This window comes from Drosophila ananassae, chromosome 2L (assembly GCF_017639315.1).
Source record: "Drosophila ananassae strain 14024-0371.13 chromosome 2L, ASM1763931v2, whole genome shotgun sequence".
Lineage (NCBI taxonomy): Eukaryota > Metazoa > Arthropoda > Insecta > Diptera > Drosophilidae > Drosophila > Drosophila ananassae.
In genome coordinates, this window is record NC_057927.1 from 6,075,979 (window position 1) to 6,097,257 (window position 21,279).

Sequence of the window (21,279 nt, forward strand, 5' to 3'; positions counted from 1 at the left end):
CACAGAAATACCTAAAAGCGTCTCTCTCTCTCGCAACAATCGGTTATCGAATCGACACTCTGGCTATCGAGAGTCAAATAATCGAATACCTTACGTTATATTTGAATTTAAGCTTGAATGAAAATATTTTTTGTATCTCAATTATTTATTTAGTTAATATCTCTCAATAAAAATAAAGCGAATTATTTAGTAGCACTTCTCCTTGCACCAATCCCAGATACATCCATCGTCCTCGTTGCAGCCAAATCCACCTGGATAGTAGCCGCAGTATGTTTCAGAGTTCATAAATCCACAAGTTCCACTAGGACAGTAGTAATTGTAGCATCCCCGGGAGCACTTCTCTAGGACATTGTCATTACATCCAGAGCAATCCAAAATTTCTTTAAAAGAGAAAAAATGTATAAAAGAATAACAAATAATAACTTTAAAAATTATTAAAATTAAATATTGAATATTTTAGCGTAAGCTTAGCGAACATGCATTGCGTATAGAATTATACATAATAACTTTAAAAATTATTAAAATTAAATATTGAATATTTTAGCGTAAGCTTAGCGAACATGCATTGCGTATACGTAATTTACATTTCGCATTACGTATACGCCCCATGAAATAAATAATAAAATATGGAGCATACATTTTGGGAAATTATCAATATAGCCAATTTAACAAAAAATCTAAAAAATAATTTGTTTCCAGATTTCAATGCAAATCGATGAATAATCGATATGCTCATACATTTTCGATCATACATTTTCACGATTGTAAAGGTGATCCTCCCCGGAGGTTTGACAAAAAGTCTATAAAATAATATTAAGAACATTTAAAACTTACCACTTTCTTTGCATTCCGGAGTACTGCATCCCCGTATAGGCGAATTGGGTGGCATGACGACCATTTTTCTACCATTCTTTGTGGACTGTACTGTCGTCGGCGGCTTCAGATACACCCACGGGGTCTGGCAAACTCTCGGGTCGCACAGCTTCAGGGGGCGACTGGAACAAACCCAGTTGGGAGTGTAATCGATGCAGACGCGTGGGCTCATAACCAAACAACAGCCTGGCGGCGGAATTCGACCCGGAAAGGCCTCACCCGAACTCGATTTCTCCGTGGTGGTTACAATCGAGGGATAAACCCATGGCCTTGACGTGGTTGTAGATTTAACAATATTTTCTGGTGGATATTCGATACTATTATCCTCGTCCGGCTGGTAAGGAGGTTGTGTGACGTAGTCCACCCGATTAATATTCTCGGTGACGACATTATACTCGTGTTGGTTGTGAATGACGTTGTCGATCTCCAGGATGGTCGTCAAATATCCTGGCTCCTGGCAGCGCCCTCCGCGCCACACGGTTCCCGGCGGACAGACGGGCGAAATGCATCGTCCCTGGTAATTTTCTCCCTCGGCACAAACTATTTTCCGGCATTCCCTTTCATATAATATTGAGCCCGGAGGGCATTGAACAATTTCAGAAGGTGGAAGGACGGGAAGCTCAGTAGTTGTGGTGGTGGTGGTGGGTTCAGTTGTTGTGGTGGTGGTGGTGGTGGTGGGTTCTGTTGTTGTTGTGGTGGGTTCTGTTGTTGTTGTGGTTGTCTCAAAAGGACAAGGAAGAGGATTAGTCCTGTAGCACTGGCCATCAGTATTTAAAAAATATCCTGTGAATTAAAATTAAAATTTTTTTTTTTTTATTATTCACACTTTTCACAAAACATTTTTTTAAACTCACCATCGAGACACTTTAAACTAGTCTGGGGATAACAATTTCCATTGGTGTGTAAATATTGGCCTTTACATTGAAAAAATATTGAAAAAATAAATAAAAAGTTTAATTTGAAAGTGATTAGGTGAACATTTAAGGCTTTTAGATTATAATATGTCAAGTTTGGACCCGGTCTATAGAGATATGCACTCATATGTCAAAAAAATTAAATACATAGCGCGCTTTTTGAGCGAAAAAATAATAATCGCAAATAATGATTATTTTTGATTTTTATTTTCATGATTATTTATGACTTAAAAAAAAATATTTATAACCACAATGATTATTTACGGTCCCTGGTGTAAACATGAATCATAATAATACAAAATAATGCCTTTCATTTTAATTTCTGATTGGCCAACCCTGCGTATACGTTATTTTTAGTGCGCAGCAAAGACTTTTATAAAGGAAGTTTAATTTAATGTTTTATATGCAGACTGTCTTTAATTGAGATTAAGAATGTGTTTTATTAAAGTCCCAGTTTGTTTGTATATTTGCTTGAACTACTTTTCTCCACGTAGTACGTATACATACTTGATATTTTTCATTCAGTATGGGTTGCCTAAGTTGTAGTGAAATGAAACGAGCCAAGAGCTTTGTTTTTAAAAAATAATATTAACTGATAAGATTTGTTCTTTTTTAAGGCATTTGCTATTTTTAGTGATCTTACCCGAGGGACAGGAAGAGTGGCACATGCCGTCGATGTACCTATAACCCGAAGGACAGACCGGGTCCTGAATAATTAAACAATTTCAAAGGTCGTTGGTAAGAGAGGAAAGATATGGATGGCTTTACTATACCAATATATCAGCCTGGCCACCGTGCTGGGCTAGAACGATTAGCCACGAAAAGAGAGCCCACTTCGAAGATTGGAACAACATCGTTTCCGCTTTGCGATGCTCAGCCGGCAGCACCACTAGAGAGACTAATCGCCGCTGCGACCCAGCTTCCCACTTCTGAATGGGAAGCATAATTGCTGATAACCTTCAGCACCTGATCGCGATAAGCAACAAGGTCGTCGCAGCAGCAGCATGGATTGTTCCTGGACCTGGACCCTCCAAAGATCCGTCGGGTTCAGTTTCGATCGGAATGTCTAATCGGAAAGTGCTGCCTTGGATGCTGCCGCGGCAGATGTTGCAGCTTTTGCTGTTGCCGCTAATCTGTTCCCAGCTGCCGGGTGTTATCGCCGATCCAAGTCCCTGCCCGCCGGGTGAGTTTCATTAACTTTCTTTTTTCGAATCATTTTAAATTGGGATCATCCCCGCAGGTCAATACTATGTGAATGGCGAATGCGCTGCTACGAATTCTGCGAATAATACGGTAGCCTGCCCGAATGCTCCTCTGCCGCCAACAATTGTTTCCCCGGTAACTCCCCCACCATGCCCCAATGCACCTCTGCCGCCCACGATGGTTGCGCCGGCAACCCCGCCGCCTTGCCCGAACGCTCCAATGGCGCCCAGTGTCGTGCCACCAGCTGCACCACCGCTTCAACCCGCTCCACTTTTACCACCCTACTATCCCACGTGTATCACCAACTGTCAGACTGCTTGTACGGGTGCTTATCCCGGTCTTTGTCCTAGTCCTTGCTTCTCCAACTCCAGTCCCACCAACTGCCCTCCTTCCTATCCATCCTCCTGTCCCAATAATTGTCCCACAAACTGTCCTTCCAATCCATCAGCCTGTCCCAATAATTGTCCCTCCAACTGTCCTAATACATGTGGAAACAACAACAACAATTGCAATGGAAATAACAACTGCAACAACAACTGCCAAAATCCTACCCCACCCACTGTTGTTGACCCAACACCCCCTACTAATCCAACCTATCCTACCCCTTGTCCCGTTTATCCCACTCCTCCTACCCCTAATCCGATCTATCCCACTCCACCCACTAATCCGATCTGTCCCACCCCACCCACTAATCCGATCTGTCCCACCCCACCCACATATCCCACCTACCCCATTCCACCCACATATCCCACTTACCCCACTCCAACCACTCCACACACATATCCCACCTACCCCACTACAACCACTTCTCCCACTCCTAATCCTTATCCCACTCCACCTCATTATGCTCCTCCGGCGGACACCACCTCTCCAAAACCTCCCACCTACCCTCCACCGCCGCCAACGCCAACCACAACCGAACCACCTACCTATGCTCCTCCTGCCATCACCCGTTGTCCGGACGGAACAATCCTTATAAGGGGCAGGTGTCGACTAATCTACTGCGGAGGCTATGGAGTCTATAAGGACGGTCAGTGCGTGCGACCCCGATGCCCGGCAGGATATGTCTGGACAGAGAACCGATGCTCCAAGCCCCAGCCTAATGAACTGGGAACTATCCACCTGACCAGCACCATCTACCAACAGGGTGACGATCACCCGAAGCTGGTCACCAACAATGTGAACAACTTGAAGGTCAACGCATCCATCGCCATCCAAGGACAGGCCTCCGAGGAGGAGCTGGAAGTGCTGGTGGAAGTACCGCCTCCCCTGCAGCCCCCTGCAGGACCCTGCTGCAACGTGGTCACGCCCAGGATTTGCTCCACTCCGGCAGATCAAAGCGCCGCCAGATATAAGTGCTACAGCAGGAGCCACCAGCAATGCGGCTCCTTTTGCAGTGCCAGTCGAGTGGTTCTAGTCCCGGCCACGGTCACCACCTGGCAGATGCCGAATGCCCAGCTAATAACCATGCCACCCACCTGGGGGGCTCAGGGATGTCAGTTCTCCGGAGGATCATGCCAACCACCTCAAAGTAAGAAGAAATTCTCATTAAAATTGTACTCTCTCTAGAGAGATTATTTTTTTTTTCTTTCAGACCATTACGATTGCAGCGGCTGTGCAGCTGGGGACTTTGCCACCTGTTCCTCCTACTGCTACTCCTACAAGTGTCCCAGCCACAACTGTGTTTACTACGACCAGGCCCAGTTCTGCGCCCAGTATCCTGACCAGATCGGCTGCCGTGTCGAAGATGGATGGGGCCTGTAGTCTAAAAACTCAAAATAATTCAATCATTGTAATGCTACTTTGAGTTAATAAAGTTTCCACTATTCTACGTCAGAGTCTAAAGTACTTCTTCTGATAAACTATAGTGCGTCACTCCCAAGCTTTCCAACTTTTTACTTTTTTTACTCAAACTAGATACTTTTGAATCATTTCCCGACCGGATATGGCTCCACTTTAAATACTATTCAATGGAAGTCCCTATTTTTCAACCAAAACCACTTAATTTTTGGCATAGGAACTAAGTACCAGGAATGAGTTTCGTCTATAATTGAACTGGCGATTATCATTTTCGCGTTTCTGATAAGACATGTGCTGCATTCGGAGCCGCAATGGTCTGAGCGAATAAAATACCAATTGAGTGAAAGCTTCGGGAGCAATCAATTCTTTGATAATGTTATCTAGCCTTATCTGGCAGGGGTTGGCGGAAGGCGTTGGTGGGTGGAGAAGGGTGGTGCTCTGGTGCTGTTGTGCTGTGCCACTCATCCACCACTCATTGCAGTTTGGAATTTACTTTCCGCACCTGCGGACGTATCATAAAATCGGAGCCAACAGCAAAATCCGCCAAAACTAAACGATAATGGCGCATTCCAAGGTGAGTAATAAATCGACGGGATCGCCCAAAGTCCCAGAAATTGGCTTGCTTTTAATGCTAATTAATATTTTTTTAAGAGCCAAGCCAACAATGTGCCCGATAGTGCCACCAAAAAATGCCAAGGTGATGAAAATTTCGCGATTCTGTTATCAAACGTTCGGTTATGAAATTTGATAATTGACAGGTGGCCTTAATATTGAAAAACTTTCAAAATAAATGCCATTGTGGTTAGGCCAGCAAGCTCATTTTTATCTCTAAGCTGTTGTCTTTTCAAATACGGGTTTCCCTAAAACTAGATCCAATAAATCAATTGTTTCAAATCTAATCTTGTGAATCAGAAACCTTCTTAAAACCTACACGTCATAGTGCTTTTCTTATTCATTGAATTGATATTTTAATCCAAATAAATAATATTAATTTCTTATCAACAGTTGCATGTCTTGAGTGGCCTTCTGCTTCTGGTGGTTTTGAGCGCTTCTGCCACACCTACACCGGATGCAGTAAATAAGCCAATTGTGGTGCAGACCCAGCTCCAGAACTACGATCAGCCCACGCTCAGGGACTACGAGGAGTGCCAGGAGAACAGGGACAAGTGCCTGGACGGGTGTGCCGAGGACATCAAGTGTGAGGGCGAGTGTCCTGTGTGCCCGGAGCTGTTCTCCAAGCCGGTGATGGTCCAGGGCGTCAACGATACCGACCTGAGAGCCGAGCCCCTGACACCCGTCAACACCACCAACTTCATCAAGCTGACGAACGAGATTCGGAACATCATCAAGCACGAAATCCAGCAACGGAACGAGGTCAACGTCCAGGTGCAGCAGAATGTCTCCCAGGTGGGCGGACGCTTCGGCCTGGGCTACAGTGACCTGGGATCCTGCTGCTATGTGGTGCTGATGGACCGAAAATGCGAAAAGAACTCCGGGGAGAACTGCCGGGAGAAGAGCCGGCAACGGGTTTGCGGCGAACGGTGTCAGGCCCGCGTCATGTTGGCCAAAAGAGTGGTGCAGTGCGATGCTGAGGATCCGCTCAAGTGCCGCGAAACCATTGAGTATGTGCCTCGGCAGCGGAGAATCCACACCAAGACATCCCTCCCCTCAGAGCCATGTCGCTACTTTGGCAATTCCTGGCCCTATTCCTCCTGCGGCCAGAACCAGAATCAGGGCCAGGGAATGGGAATGGGAATGGGAATGATTCCCAGCCAAAGACCCAAACGATCCACTTGCCAGGAGTGCCTCAACCTTCCGTACGGATACATCCTTCAAAGTGGCTTGCCTCCTCAGTGTGGAGGCTGTTTCCAGGGATTCGGATCACCCTATATGTACAACCCGTATGGATTTAATCCGTTTGTGCCTTTCCCTTCCTACGGAGGTCCCGAATAATATCCCGAATAATGATTTAAGCAATACAGGAAACGACATAGATGACAAGAACGTGGCAGGATCAGGAGACTTTATACTTTGCGAGGACGATGACGTGGAAAAGTGCCTGAAGGAAAATGGGAAACAAGGAGCACCATCTAACCAGGAACAGGCGCCCGGACTCATTGACGAGGATTACCTGGAGGATCCCGAGTACGGAGTGGAGACCCAGCGCAGGAGAAGGCGTCACAACAACCGAGTCTTCATAAGATCCAACTACAGCAAACGTAACCGAAAGAACGAGTAATCCTTTCCAGAAACAGATTGGACTTGCTTGGATTTTAATATTTTCAGTTCAACTTTTGGCTTTCTGTCCTCATGTAATTAAGTTTAAAATATTTTCAGCCAATTAAATTTAGGGTATTTTAAAAATAAACAACTACTGTCTCTGCCATTTTTTTGAAAATAAAAACTTTTTAAAAACTATGTTTTAAAACGAATTTTATTCAAATCTCTACTCTAAAATCTTTTTTTAGGTCCAAATAAATCATTAAGATTTTATTGCTCCTGAAGATAATAAAAAATATATAATTTGTATAAAAAAAAACTGTGCAAATTGAGCTCCTCAGGCAGTTATCTTCGAGAAATCATTAAAAAATAGAGTAGCTAGATAAAAGTACAATGGCTATAAACATTTTAGAGCGCCTTAAAAGCCGAAATATAGTTTCATATCGAACAGTTGCCCCATGTCCTATACTTGTATGTGAAAAATAAACACTTCCTTAGTGCCATAATTATGAAAACCTGAAACCAAATTAGTAATTCCTTTTTTAGCAGATAGCTTATCAGCTTGGGAGTGCATTTAACTCTTGACCAATGGGTTTAAGTGTACTTTAAATAACGATTTATTTGACAGGCAGGGTGTGGAGCAGGGCAACAGGGCTACAGGGCTACCCCGTTCTCCTTATAGACTAAACAACGTTTAATAAAATCTTTCAACCGCCCGCTTGCACTGGGGGCATACATGTATAATAATTTGATTGGATGTGAACAAAATTTGATCTGGCATTTCAATTGCAGGTAGATAGTTTCGTAGGCCTCTCCGCTCTGGTGCCCTCTCGTTCAACAAACGGTGGAACAACACTACTTGAACTTATTATGGTAATATTGCGCGTTATTATGGTTTAGTTGGTTTTGTTCGCTACAAAATTTAAAGGCCCTCGGTTTAGGTTAGAGGTTTATTTAATGCCTAATTCCTTGAGTTCGGTCTCCTCGTCCACAGAGTCCTCATCATCAGATCCGTGTACGGAAGGTGCTGGCGTAGTGTGACCTAAGGGATTAAAATATAGGTTAGTAATAGCTATATATGTAGTATATATATATTTTATTAATCCCTTATCAATGCCTTGAATATTTGATTTGACTAAAAGTATTCCACAAGTTGCATTTACATTCTTATCAAAATTTGCATCTAATCAGGTTCGATTTACAATATATTTTAATTGGAGAATTAATTATTGCTTACTTTTAGACATTCATTTAAAAGAATATATTAAAAAACAATGACTTGTTTTATTATATCATCGGTACAAAGTTAGTTTAGAGGAATGTAAGAGATTCTTGTACTCGAGTTCATCTTTTATTCAAACATTCTAGGCATATGATGACTCTAGGAATCACTCTCTTCTCCGTTCCACTTACGCGATGAGGTGGGGCTGGGGGGTTCACTGTGCGGCCGCGAGAAGATCAGATTGTTGCGCGATCCGTAGAGAGTCAGCTCGTCCACGTAGTCCGGATAGACGGCCTGCAAGGCCTTAACCCTGGCCTGTCTGTAGTACTGAAAGGGCAAATACCATCGTTAGTTCAAATATTTAACTAATAAGTTGGCGTTTCAAAGTACTAACAATGCCCAGGGTGCGCCAGTCGAGCAGGTCGCTCAGTCGCTCCGTGCGGTTGCGCTGGATGATGCGCTGGCGGCGATTCAGGCGCGAGAACTCCATCATGAAGCTGGACAGCTGCTGGACACTGTTCTCCAGGCCGATGTAGCGTCGGTCAACGATATAGATGCCATAGGACTTGGGGTCGCTGATGTGCTCCTCCATGAAGCACCCGAAACCGGACAGATTGGTGGTCACACTGGGAATGCCCATCACCGTGCACTCCGCTGGAGTGTAGCCCCAGGGCTCGTAGTACGAGGGGAAGACTCCCAGATGGCAGCCGCGGACAAACTCCTCATAGTCGATGCCGAACAATGGGTTTGTGGATGTAAGGAACTCCGGATGGAAGACCATCTTGACGCGATCGTGCACCGAGTTGAACAAGTGGCAGCGACGGATGGAGGCCAGCACCGGATCGTTCCAGTCATCGGACACATTGTGAGTGGTTACCGGCGGCATGGAATCGCGCTGCATGGCGAACAAACAGCGCTTGATCTTCACCAGATCGTCCTTCTTCAGCAGGTCGTCGGCGTTGGGGATGTGACCCTTGAGGCATGTGTCGAACATGCGCTTGCCCACCGCCTGTTGGACGTTGTTGATGGTGTCGCGAAGCTGCTTGATCACCGCATGACCGCGCAGCGAGTCCACATTAAAGTTGTTGGTCTTGGTGGGGAAGATGAGGAAGGCCACCACAGTGGTGTCGGGCTCAGCATGGCATTCAAACGGGCCAGGGACTCGATGAAGATGTCGGCTCCCTTGTTGCCGAACTCATACCGACCGGCGATGAAGAAGTACAGGGTCTTGTCCAAGTCGAAGTCCATGTGGCTGAAGAAAACATATTTTTGTTAAATCTTTTAATTAATTGAAAACAGGTTAAAATCATTATAATGTTTCCAAAGCATGTTGACATTGCTTTATAATCATATAATCTACTATTAAGATTATTGAAAGTCAGACTTTGTTTTGTCGTTTAACCTTAATTCAAGGGTGAATTTGTACATTAAAATGTTGAACAAACTTCCGCATAAGATTGGGGAGAATATACTCTATAGTATATTTAATGGAGACTTCTACTTACCCGTAGAAGTGTCCTCGCACGAACTCATTGATCTTCTCCTTGGCCACGGCGTGCAGATTCTGGAACTCGTGAATGGCCGAGAACTTCTTGACGTTCAGGCCGTTGGGGGTGATGATATCCGGCTTGCGCTTGAGCAGATGCTCCGCCTCGTAGCCCGTGATCTCCGAGACGGTGGTGAACACGTGAGGCAAGTGGGTGGCCCCACGCTCCAGGCAGTAGCGATGATAGATCTGGCGCTTGCCAGCCTCCTCGTCCACAGCGAACTTGTCCAGATTGTTGTAGAAGTCAGTGTTTCCGGCGCACAGATAGCGACCCAGCAGTGTGGCATGGGTGGTGAACACGGTGGCTATCTCCACCTGGCGAGTGCGCAGCACAATCAGACCCACGCCGGCCTGCCACTCGTGGAAGTGGGCGACGATTCGGGGAGCACTTAGGCCATTGTTCTGCGAGTAGGACACGGCACAGTTGCGGAACTCCTCCAGGAACTCGGCAATCATGAAGCCCAGGATAATGGCGTCGTTGGTCTCGATATCCAGGTGGGGGATTCCAATGTTGCACTTCTCCCACATCTCGTTCTTGAACTGATCCAACTTCCAGGCAGCGGATCCAATGTCAAACAGGATCAGTTGAGGATTTCCGTCGACCAGCCAGCGTCCGGTGTGGATTTTGTAGCCGCGCGATCGCAGAGCATTGACGGCATCCAGGAGGGGATTGCCCCTGGGGAACTCCATCTCCTCCATCTCTGTGCGGGCGCAGTGCTCCTTGTAGGGTCCCATCATGCACAGCTGCTCACCCATCTCCTCCGTGGACACGTAGGCCTTGGATCGGATCACCGTGTAAATGCCACCCACCTTGTTGGCCACCTCCCAGGCCACCTCGAAGTTCCATCGGTTCTCCCAGGAGGCGATGTCCCCCCGATCGAAGTAATCCTTCAGGTCCGCCCCGGACTCTACTCTTGAAAAGCGACGATTCATCTGCAAAGGATTAAAAACAAATAATTGTTAGTTTGATTTTGAGGAGTTTTGTGTTGAGATTCTGGTAGTTCATGATGGAATTCCCACCCGGAGGGCATAGGAGGTGGACTCCTGATCCTCAAATCGATAGGACTGTTGTCTGCGCATGCGCTTTTATTCTTTTTTCAAACAAACTTTTTTTTTTGTGCTAGTGCCACTCGAGGCGAAAGAAAACACACGAACAAACAGAAACGCGCCCGGCAACCGCTTTTCACCGCTTCCAGTCCGGAGTCCGCCGCGTCGAGCTGATTTTTCAAAAATTTCTGAGAGCGACCGTTGCGGGTTGCTTATATAGAATTTCCGGTTTTAGAGAGGCCATTTTGTAAAGCACAGAAATACCTAAAAGCGTCTCTCTCTCTCGCAACAATCGGTTATCGAATCGACACTCTGGCTATCGAGAGTCAAATAATCGAATACCTTACGTTATATTTGAATTTAAGCTTGAATGAAAATATTTTTTGTATCTCAATTATTTATTTAGTTAATATCTCTCAATAAAAATAAAGCGAATTATTTAGTAGCACTTCTCCTTGCACCAATCCCAGATACATCCATCGTCCTCGTTGCAGCCAAATCCACCTGGATAGTAGCCGCAGTATGTTTCAGAGTTCATAAATCCACAAGTTCCACTAGGACAGTAGTAATTGTAGCATCCCCGGGAGCACTTCTCTAGGACATTGTCATTACATCCAGAGCAATCCAAAATTTCTTTAAAAGAGAAAAAATGTATAAAAGAATAACAAATAATAACTTTAAAAATTATTAAAATTAAATATTGAATATTTTAGCGTAAGCTTAGCGAACATGCATTGCGTATAGAATTATACATAATAACTTTAAAAATTATTAAAATTAAATATTGAATATTTTAGCGTAAGCTTAGCGAACATGCATTGCGTATACGTAATTTACATTTCGCATTACGTATACGCCCCATGAAATAAATAATAAAATATGGAGCATACATTTTGGGAAATTATCAATATCGCCAATTTAACAAAAAATCTAAAAAATAATTTGTTTCCAGATTTCAATGCAAATCGATGAATAATCGATATGCTCATACATTTTCGATCATACATTTTCACGATTGTAAAGGTGACCCTCCCCGGAGGTTTGACAAAAAGTCTATAAAATAATATTAAGAACATTTAAAACTTACCACTTTCTTTGCATTCCGGAGTACTGCATCCCCGTATAGGCGGATTGGGTGGCATGACGACCATTTTTCTACCATTCTTTGTGGACTGTACTGTCGTCGGCGGCTTCAGATACACCCACGGGGTCTGGCAAACTCTCGGGTCGCACAGCTTCAGGGGGCGACTGGAACAAACCCAGTTGGGAGTGTAATCGATGCAGACGCGTGGGCTCATAACCAAACAACAGCCTGGCGGCGGAATTCGACCCGGAAAGGCCTCACCCGAACTCGATTTCTCCGTGGTGGTTACAATCGAGGGATAAACCCATGGCCTTGACGTGGTTGTAGATTTAACAATATTTTCTGGTGGATATTCGATACTATTATCCTCGTCCGGCTGGTAAGGAGGTTGTGTGACGTAGTCCACCCGATTAATATTCTCGGTGACGACATTATACTCGTGTTGGTTGTGAATGACGTTGTCGATCTCCAGGATGGTTGTCAAATATCCTGGCTCCTGGCAGCGCCCTCCGCGCCACACGGTTCCCGGCGGACAGACGGGCGAAATGCATCGTCCCTGGTAATTTTCTCCCTCGGCACAAACTATTTTCCGGCATTCCCTTTCATATAATATTGAGCCCGGAGGGCATTGAACAATTTCAGAAGGTGGAAGGACGGGAAGCTCAGTAGTTGTGGTGGTGGTGGTGGGTTCAGTTGTTGTGGTGGTGGTGGTGGTGGTGGGTTCTGTTGTTGTTGTGGTTGTGGTGGGTTCTGTTGTTGTTGTGGTGGGTTCTGTTGTTGTTGTGGTTGTCTCAAAAGGACAAGGAAGAGGATTAGTCCTGTAGCACTGGCCATCAGTATTTAAAAAATATCCTGTGAATTAAAATTAAAATTTTTTTTTTTTTATTATTCACACTTTTCACAAAACATTTTTTTAAACTCACCATCGAGACACTTTAAACTAGTCTGGGGATAACAATTTCCATTGGTGTGTAAATATTGGCCTTTACATTGAAAAAATATTGAAAAAATATTGAAAAAATAAATAAAAAGTTTAATTTGAAAGTGATTAGGTGAACATTTAAGGCATTTAGATTATAATATGTAAAGTTTGGACCCGGTCTATAGAGATATGCAAGTTAACACAATCACCCTGCGGCAAATTTATTTAATATATTTTCTCATATAGTCGTAAGACCCGATCTTGGGAAGTAGTGTAAGACAAGCTTTATTTGGGTAGTTGTAAGAAGAGCTTTAGAGATAAGAATATTTCGGTACTATGTTTTCGTCAGTAGATTTAACATTAGAGATAAGAACATTTCTGTACCCAGTTCAGTCGATTTTTGTAGATCAAATGCGCCGGTCATCACCACGCAAGACTCATATTAAAACTCAACCCACAAAACCACGTGGATAGATATTACCTAATAAATCGTTCACGCTAAACAGCGGAGCGGACAAAGAAAACTAATTAACTAAGACAAACCAAAACTTATTAATTATTATTAAATAATAAATCGTTCACGCTAAACAGCGGAGCGAATAAATAAAGTTATTTACTAAAATAAATCAAAGACTTCTTAATTGGCGCCCAAACGGATTTTCGAGCCTACGACAAATAACTTATTTTCAATAAATGAAACCAACAAAACTCGTCGAAAGGCCGGTGCAATAAAGTAAAGTGAATATAAAGTGAACAGTGAAAGCTTTTAAACGAAGAAAGCAGTCAGAGACAACTACGGCAGCAGCGGCTACTCTACAACAACCGACAACAATCTACAACAACCTACAAGGACCTACAACAACCTACAAAAACCTACAACATCCTACAACAACCTACATTTCATAAAATACAAAATAGTAAACTAGTATAAAATATAATTAGCACTTAATAACCTATTTAAATTAGAAAATATTGTTAAGCAAATAAGTTTGGTATAAACCATCTTAATTCATTGTAAGTATAACGCATATTGAATGATTCAAAATTTTCATATTCCTTATTACATATTCACTATTATTATATTATCTATTATTATATTATTATCTGTGCAAATTGACGACAAAAACACATGAGCGACAGTGAAATAATTTTAGACGACCTCCTGTTAAATTTGAATAAATGGTCAGTCCATCAGTCGCGGCGGTTAGAGAGTTCAAAGGAAAACAACTCTTCAGAAAATAATTGGTGGTCAAAAAAAATATAGATAGCGAAATGGAGTTAAGAGAAGCTCAGTTAAAAACGATCGTAGAAAGTGCTGTTGGCGGTGCGCTTGCAGTTCAAAAACAATCATTTGAAAAAAAATTACAGGAGCTTAGTGAGCAAATACAAAAACTTACAGTTGAAACCCCAGAGGTGGAAACTTACACAGATGCCGTAATCATAGAAGGTGTTGTGTGTAAGGAACCCTTGGATATAATAAAGTCTCTCCCAGACTTTGAGGGCAAATGTGAAACTTATGTGTCGTGGAGGAAAGCGGCTCATGTCGCGCTTAAAGTTTTTGAAAAATACGAGGGCAGTTCAACATACTACCAAGCTCTTGGCATTATGCGAAATAAAATAAAAGGCTCAGCAAACACGGTGTTGGCTTCTTTTAATACGCCGTTAAATTTCAAAGCAATGATCAACCGTCTATAAATTCCGAGTCAATCAGGTCACTTGTTTCAAATAGATTTAATGTTGAGATAGCAAACGCACCACCACTCCATAGCACTTCAAATGGGCAGGTGGAAAGGTTCCACAGCACGCTTTTAGAAATAGCTCGCTGCCTGAAACTTGAAAGAGGCATGAGCGATACGGTCAACCTCATACTTCAGGCCACTATCGAATACAACAAAACAATTCATTCAGTGACAGATAAAAGGCCGATCGACATTATTCATTCAATTTCTCCTGAATTTGCAGACGAAATCAAAGGAAAGGTTAAAGAAGCTCAGGAGATACAGCTAAAAAGAATAAACGAAACAAGGCGAGACAGAACTTTTGAGGTGGGAGAAACCGTCCTAGTCAAATTGAACAAACGTCTGGGAAATAAACTTACCCCACGATATAGGACAGAAACGATCGAAGCAGACCTTGGGACAACGGTCCTCATAAAGGGGAGGGTCGTGCATAAAGACAATTTACGTTAAAATCATTGAACATCAATTAATCGTTTAAATTCTTTAGTCTTGTTGTTTATCTTTTGGGCTGACAACCGCAAAAAAAAAAAACACTAAAACACTGATAACAAAGTTTGCAAACGTTTATCAATTAAACATTTGACCAATCTTAATATATATTTTTTTTTGTTTTGTTTTGCGTCATCCTCTTTAGCATAGCCAAAGAGAAATGCTACACTAATGATTTCAAAGCCTGCGCAAACAGAGATTTTTCAATCAATTAGCGTTCTACAAATACCCCTAAAACAAATTTTCATATTTTATATATTTTCATATTTTTGTAGTTATTACTGTGAATTTAATTATTATTTTAAGCTTAGAATATCTAATATTTAATAAGGGTCTTAAACACTCCAGCGGTATAGACAAAGGAATCCTAAACATTTTCAAGATCATCGTTCCAGTCCTCACAGTTAAGAAGTCTGAGGACAGCCTTCGACTAAGAAAGGGAGGAGTTAACACAATCACCCTGCGGCAAATTTATTTAATATATTTTCTCATATAGTCGTAAGACCCGATCTTGGGAAGTAGTGTAAGACAAGCTTTATTTGGGTAGTTGTAAGAAGAGCTTTAGAGATAAGAATATTTCGGTACTATGTTTTCGTCAGTAGATTTAACATTAGAGATAAGAACATTTCTGTACCCAGTTCAGTCGATTTTTGTAGATCAAATGCGCCGGTCATCACCACGCAAGACTCATATTAAAACTCAACCCACAAAACCACGTGGATAGATATTACCTAATAAATCGTTCACGCTAAACAGCGGAGCGGACAAAGAAAACTAATTAACTAAGACAAACCAAAACTTATTAATTATTATTAAATAATAAATCGTTCACGCTAAACAGCGGAGCGAATAAATAAAGTTATTTACTAAAATAAATCAAAGACTTCTTAATTTGCACTCATATGTCCAAAAAATTAAATACATAGCTTTTTGAGCGAAAAAATAATAATCGCAAATAATGATTATTTTTGATTTTTATTTTTATGATTATTTATGACTTAAATGGGTTGCCTAAGTTGTAGTGAAATGAAACGAGCCAAGAGCTTTGTTTTTAAAAAATAATATTAACTGATAAGATTTGTTCTTTTTTAAGGCATTTGCTATTTTTAGTGATCTTACCCGAGGGACAGGAAGAGTGGCACATGCCGTCGATGTACCTATAACCCGAAGGACAGACCGGGTCCTGAATAATTAAACAATTTCAAAGGTCGTTGGTAAGAGAGGAAAGATATGGATGGCTTTACTATACCAATATATCAGCCTGGCCACCGTGCTGGGCTAGAACGATTAGCCACGAAAAGAGAGCCCACTTCGATGATTGGAACAACATCGTTTCCGCTTTGCGATGCTCAGCCGGCAGCACCACTAGAGAGACTAATCGCCGCTGCGACCCAGCTTCCCACTTCTGAATGGGAAGCATAATTGCTGATAACCTTCAGCACCTGATCGCGATAAGCAACAAGGTCGTCGCAGCAGCAGCATGGATTGTTCCTGGACCTGGACCCTCCAAAGATCCGTCGGGTTCAGTTTCGATCGGAATGTCTAATCGGAAAGTGCTGCCTTGGATGCTGCCGCGGCAGATGTTGCAGCTTCTGCTGTTGCCGCTAATCTGTTCCCAGCTGCCGGGTGTTATCGCCGATCCAAGTCCCTGCCCGCCGGGTGAGTTTCATTAACTTTCTTTTTTCGAATCATTTTAAATTGGGATCATCCCCGCAGGTCAATACTATGTGAATGGCGAATGCGCTGCTACGAATTCTGCGAATAATACGGTAGCCTGCCCGAATGCTCCTCTGCCGCCAACAATTGTTTCCCCGGTAACTCCCCCACCATGCCCCAATGCACCTCTGCCGCCCACGATGGTTGCGCCGGCAACCCCGCCGCCTTGCCCGAACGCTCCAATGGCGCCCAGTGTCGTGCCACCAGCTGCACCACCGCTTCAACCCGCTCCACTTTTACCACCCTACTATCCCACGTGTATCACCAACTGTCAGACTGCTTGTACGGGTGCTTATCCCGGTCTTTGTCCTAGTCCTTGCTTCTCCAACTCCAGTCCCACCAACTGCCCTCCTTCCTATCCATCCTCCTGTCCCAATAATTGTCCCACAAACTGTCCTTCCAATCCATCAGCCTGTCCCAATAATTGTCCCTCCAACTGTCCTAATACATGTGGAAACAACAACAACAATTGCAATGGAAATAACAACTGCAACAACAACTGCCAAAATCGTACCCCACCCACTGTTGTTGACCCAACACCCCCTACTAATCCAACCTATCCTACCCCTTGTCCCGTTTATCCCACTCCTCCTACCCCTAATCCGATCTATCCCACTCCACCCACTAATCCGATCTGTCCCACCCCACCCACTAATCCGATCTACCCCACTCCACCCACTAATCCGATCTGTCCCACCCCACCCACATATCCCACCTACCCCATTCCACCCACATACCCCACTTACCCCACTCCAACCACTCCACCCACATATCCCACCTACCCCACTCCAACCACTTCTCCCACTCGTAATCCTAATCCCACTCCACCTAATTATCCACCTCCGGCGGACACCACCTCCTTAAGACCTTCCACCTACCCTCCACCCCCGCCAACGCCAACCACAACCGAACCACCTACCTATGCTCCTCCTGCCATCACCCGTTGTCCGGACGGAACAATCCTCATTAAGGGCAGGTGTCGACTAATCTACTGCGGAGGCTATGGAGTCTATAAGGACGGTCAGTGCGTGCGACCCCGATGCCCGGCAGGATATGTCTGGACAGAGAACCGATGCTCCAAGCCCCAGCCTAATGAACTGGGAACTATCCACCTGACCAGCACCATCTACCAACAGGGTGACGATCACCCGAAGCTGGTCACCAACAATGTGAACAACTTGAAGGTCAACGCATCCATCGCCATCCAAGGACAGGCCTCCGAGGAGGAGCTGGAAGTGCTGGTGGAAGTACCGCCACCCCCGCAGCCCCCTACAGGACCCTGCTGCAACGTGGTCACACCCAGGATTTGCTCCACTCCGGCAGATCAAAGCGCCGCCAGATATAAGTGCTACAGCAGGAGCCACCAGCAATGCGGCTCCTTTTGCAGTGCCAGTCGAGTGGTTCTAGTCCCGGCCACGGTCACCACCTGGCAGATGCCGAATGCCCAGCTAATAACCATGCCACCCACCTGGGGGGCTCAGGGATGTCAGTTCTCCGGAGGATCATGCCAACCACCTCAAAGTAAGAAGAAATTCTCATTAAAATTGTACTCTCTCTAGAGAGATTATTTTTTTTTTCTTTCAGACCATTACGATTGCAGCGGCTGTGCAGCTGGGGACTTTGCCACCTGTTCCTCCTACTGCTACTCCTACAAGTGTCCCAGCCACAACTGTGTTTACTACGACCAGGCCCAGTTCTGCGCCCAGTATCCTGACCAGATCGGCTGCCGTGTCGAAGATGGATGGGGCCTGTAGTCTAAAAACTCAAAATAATTCAATCATTGTAATGCTACTTTGAGTTAATAAAGTTTCCACTATTCTACGTCAGAGTCTAAAGTACTTCTTCTGATAAACTATAGTGCGTCACTCCCAAGCTTTCCAAGTTTTTACTTTTTTTACTCAAACTAGATACTTTTGAATCATTTCCCGACCGGATATGGCTCCACTTTAAATACTATTCAATGGAAGTCCCTATTTTTCAACCAAAACCACTTAATTTTTGGCATAGGAACTAAGTACCAGGAATGAGTTTCGTCTATAATTGAACTGGCGATTATCATTTTCGCGTTTCTGATAAGACATGTGCTGCATTCGGAGCCGCAATGGTCTGAGCGAATAAAATACCAATTGAGTGAAAGCTTCGGGAGCAATCAATTCTTTGATAATGTTATCTAGCCTTATCTGGCAGGGGTTGGCGGAAGGCGTTGGTGGGTGGAGAAGGGTGGTGCTCTGGTGCTGTTGTGCTGTGCCACTCATCCACCACTCATTGCAGTTTGGAATTTACTTTCCGCACCTGCGGACGTATCATAAAATCGGAGCCAACAGCAAAATCCGCCAAAACTAAACGATAATGGCGCATTCCAAGGTGAGTAATAAATCGACGGGATCGCCCAAAGTCCCAGAAATTGGCTTGCTTTTAATGCTAATTAATATTTTTTTAAGAGCCAAGCCAACAATGTGCCCGATAGTGCCACCAAAAAATGCCAAGGTGATGAAAATTTCGCGATTCTGTTATCAAACGTTCGGTTATGAAATTTGATAATTGACAGGTGGCCTTAATATTGAAAAACTTTCAAAATAAATGCCATTGTGGTTAGGCCAGCAAGCTCATTTTTATCTCTAAGCTGTTGTCTTTTCAAATACGGGTTTCCCTAAAACTAGATCCATTAAATCAATTTTTTCAAATCTAATCTTGTGAATCAGAAACCTTCTTAAAACCTACCTAATATTAATCATTTCTTATCAACAGTTGCATGTCTTGAGTGGCCTTCTGCTTCTGGTGGTTTTGAGCGCTTCTGCCACACCTACACCGGATGCAGTAAATAAGCCAATTGTGGTGCAGACCCAGCTCCAGAATTACGATCAGCCCACGCTCAGGGACTACGAGGAGTGCCAGGAGAACAGGGACAAGTGCCTGGACGGGTGTGCCGAGGACATCAAGTGTGAGGGCGAGTGTCCTGTGTGCCCGGAGCTGTTCTCCAAGCCCGTGATGGTCCAGGGCGTCAACGATACCGACCTGAGAGCCGAGCCCCTGACACCCGTCAACACCACCAACATCATCAAGCTGACGAACGAGATTCGGAACATCATCAAGCACGAAATCCAGCAACGGAACGAGGTCAACGTCCAGGTGCAGCAGAATGTCTCCCAGGTGGGCGGACGCTTCGGCCTGGGCTACAGTGACCTGGGATCCTGCTGCTATGTGGTGCTGATGGACCGAAAATGCGAAAAGAACTCCGGGGAGAACTGCCGGGAGAAGAGCCGGCAACGGGTTTGCGGCGAACGGTGTCAGGCCCGCGTCATGTTGGCCAAAAGAGTGGTGCAGTGCGATGCTGAGGATCCGCTCAAGTGCCGCGAAACCATTGAGTATGTGCCTCGGCAGGGGAGAATCCAGACCAAGACATCCCTCCCCTCAGAGCCATGTCGCTACTTTGGCAATTCCTGGCCCTATTCCTCCTGCGGCCAGAACCAGAATCAGGGCCAGGGAATGGGAATGGGAATGGGAATGATTCCCAGCCAAAGACCCAAACGATCCACTTGCCAGGAGTGCCTCAACCTTCCGTACGGATACATCCTTCAAAGTGGCTTGCCTCCTCAGTGTGGAGGCTGTTTCCAGGGATTCGGATCACCCTATATGTACAACCCGTATGGATTTAATCCGTTTGTGCCTTTCCCTTCTTACGGAGGTCCCGAATAATATCCCGAATAATGATTTAAGCAATACAGGAAACGACATAGATGACAAGAACGTGGCAGGATCAGGAGACTTTATACTTTGCGAGGACGATGACGTGGAAAAGTGCCTGAAGGAAAATGGGAAACAAGGAGCACCATCTAACCAGGAACAGGCGCCCGGACTCATTGACGAGGATTACCTGGAGGATCCCGAGTACGGAGTGGAGACCCAGCGCAGGAGAAGGCGTCACAACAACCGAGTCTTCATAAGATCCAACTACAGCAAACGTAACCGAAAGAACGAGTAATCCTTTCCAGAAACAGATTGGACTTGCTTGGATTTTAATATTTTCAGTTCAACTTTTGGCTTTCTGTCCTCATGTAATTAAGTTTAAAATATTTTCAGCCAATTAAATTTAGGGTATTTTAAAAATAAACAACTACTGTCTCTGCCATTTTTTTGAAAATAAAAACTTTTTAAAAACTATGTTTTAAAACGAATTTTATTCAAATCTCTACTCTAAAATCTTTTTTTAGGTCCAAATAAATCATTAAGATTTTATTGCTCCTGAAGATAATAAAAAATATATAATTTGTATAAAAAAAAACTGTGCAAATTGAGCTCCTCAGGCAGTTATCTTCGAGAAATCATTAAAAAATAGAGTAGCTAGATAAAAGTACAATGGCTATAAACATTTTAGAGCGCCTTAAAAGCCGAAATATAGTTTCATATCGAACAGTTGCCCCATGTCCTATACTTGTATGTGAAAAATAAACACTTCCTTAGTGCCATAATTATGAAAACCTGAAACCAAATTAGTAATTCCTTT

The 21,279-nt window shown here is 43.9% G+C and overlaps 4 protein-coding genes and 3 pseudogenes across 4 annotated transcripts; 4 read left to right on the forward strand and 3 right to left on the reverse strand.

The window, feature by feature from the left end:
• Window positions 1-121: 121 nt before the first annotated feature.
• Window positions 122-2,717, reverse strand: LOC116655271 (mucin-2-like). Its single transcript, XM_032452887.2, has 5 exons — window positions 2,561-2,717; window positions 2,431-2,494; window positions 1,728-1,787; window positions 835-1,656; window positions 122-380 (listed from the first exon to the last, which is right to left on the reverse strand). Exons 1-5 carry the CDS (start codon window positions 2,639-2,641, stop codon window positions 187-189), a joined length of 1,221 nt encoding a protein of 406 aa, XP_032308778.1. The 5' UTR covers window positions 2,642-2,717; the 3' UTR covers window positions 122-186.
• A 92-nt stretch (window positions 2,718-2,809) lies between these two features.
• Window positions 2,810-4,821, forward strand: LOC116655268 (vegetative cell wall protein gp1-like). The gene is made up of 3 exons (XM_032452882.2): window positions 2,810-2,970; window positions 3,028-4,521; window positions 4,585-4,821. The coding sequence occupies exons 1-3, from the start codon at window positions 2,850-2,852 to the stop codon at window positions 4,752-4,754; spliced, it is 1,785 nt and encodes a 594-aa protein (XP_032308773.2). The 5' UTR covers window positions 2,810-2,849; the 3' UTR covers window positions 4,755-4,821.
• A 389-nt stretch (window positions 4,822-5,210) lies between these two features.
• Window positions 5,211-7,208, forward strand: LOC116655279 (annotated as a pseudogene).
• Window positions 7,209-7,603: 395 nt separating this feature from the next.
• On the reverse strand, window positions 7,604-11,021 carry LOC116655281 (annotated as a pseudogene).
• A 177-nt stretch (window positions 11,022-11,198) lies between these two features.
• On the reverse strand, window positions 11,199-16,465 carry LOC116655284 (mucin-2-like). The gene is made up of 5 exons (XM_032452903.2): window positions 16,309-16,465; window positions 16,179-16,242; window positions 12,833-12,892; window positions 11,913-12,761; window positions 11,199-11,458 (listed from the first exon to the last, which is right to left on the reverse strand). The coding sequence occupies exons 1-5, from the start codon at window positions 16,387-16,389 to the stop codon at window positions 11,265-11,267; spliced, it is 1,248 nt and encodes a 415-aa protein (XP_032308794.1). The 5' UTR covers window positions 16,390-16,465; the 3' UTR covers window positions 11,199-11,264.
• A 23-nt stretch (window positions 16,466-16,488) lies between these two features.
• On the forward strand, window positions 16,489-18,596 carry LOC116655282 (vegetative cell wall protein gp1-like). The gene is made up of 3 exons (XM_032452902.2): window positions 16,489-16,718; window positions 16,776-18,296; window positions 18,360-18,596. The coding sequence occupies exons 1-3, from the start codon at window positions 16,598-16,600 to the stop codon at window positions 18,527-18,529; spliced, it is 1,812 nt and encodes a 603-aa protein (XP_032308793.2). The 5' UTR covers window positions 16,489-16,597; the 3' UTR covers window positions 18,530-18,596.
• A 389-nt stretch (window positions 18,597-18,985) lies between these two features.
• LOC116655286 lies at window positions 18,986-20,936 on the forward strand (annotated as a pseudogene).
• Window positions 20,937-21,279: the final 343 nt, after the last annotated feature.

Excerpts from the sequence above, each read along its gene's own strand:
- LOC116655271 (XM_032452887.2), bottom strand. The coding sequence starts at position 2,641 with ATGTTGTTCCAATCTTCGAAGTGGGCTCTCTTTTCGTGGCTAATCGTT. Across the intron at positions 2,495-2,560 it reads GTGGCCAGGCTGATATATTG|GACCCGGTCTGTCCTTCGGG; the intron begins GTATAGTAAAGC and ends TTAATTATTCAG. Across the intron at positions 1,657-1,727 it reads TAGTTTAAAGTGTCTCGATG|GATATTTTTTAAATACTGAT; the intron begins GTGAGTTTAAAA and ends TTTAATTCACAG.
- LOC116655268 (XM_032452882.2), top strand. The coding sequence starts at position 2,850 with ATGTCTAATCGGAAAGTGCTGCCTTGGATGCTGCCGCGGCAGATGTTG. Across the intron at positions 2,971-3,027 it reads TCCAAGTCCCTGCCCGCCGG|GTCAATACTATGTGAATGGC; the intron begins GTGAGTTTCATT and ends TCATCCCCGCAG. Across the intron at positions 4,522-4,584 it reads ATCATGCCAACCACCTCAAA|ACCATTACGATTGCAGCGGC; the intron begins GTAAGAAGAAAT and ends TTTTTCTTTCAG.
- LOC116655284 (XM_032452903.2), bottom strand. The coding sequence starts at position 16,389 with ATGTTGTTCCAATCATCGAAGTGGGCTCTCTTTTCGTGGCTAATCGTT. Across the intron at positions 12,762-12,832 it reads TAGTTTAAAGTGTCTCGATG|GATATTTTTTAAATACTGAT; the intron begins GTGAGTTTAAAA and ends TTTAATTCACAG. Across the intron at positions 11,459-11,912 it reads TCCGGAATGCAAAGAAAGTG|AAATTTTGGATTGCTCTGGA; the intron begins GTAAGTTTTAAA and ends TCTCTTTTAAAG.
- LOC116655282 (XM_032452902.2), top strand. The coding sequence starts at position 16,598 with ATGTCTAATCGGAAAGTGCTGCCTTGGATGCTGCCGCGGCAGATGTTG. Across the intron at positions 16,719-16,775 it reads TCCAAGTCCCTGCCCGCCGG|GTCAATACTATGTGAATGGC; the intron begins GTGAGTTTCATT and ends TCATCCCCGCAG. Across the intron at positions 18,297-18,359 it reads ATCATGCCAACCACCTCAAA|ACCATTACGATTGCAGCGGC; the intron begins GTAAGAAGAAAT and ends TTTTTCTTTCAG.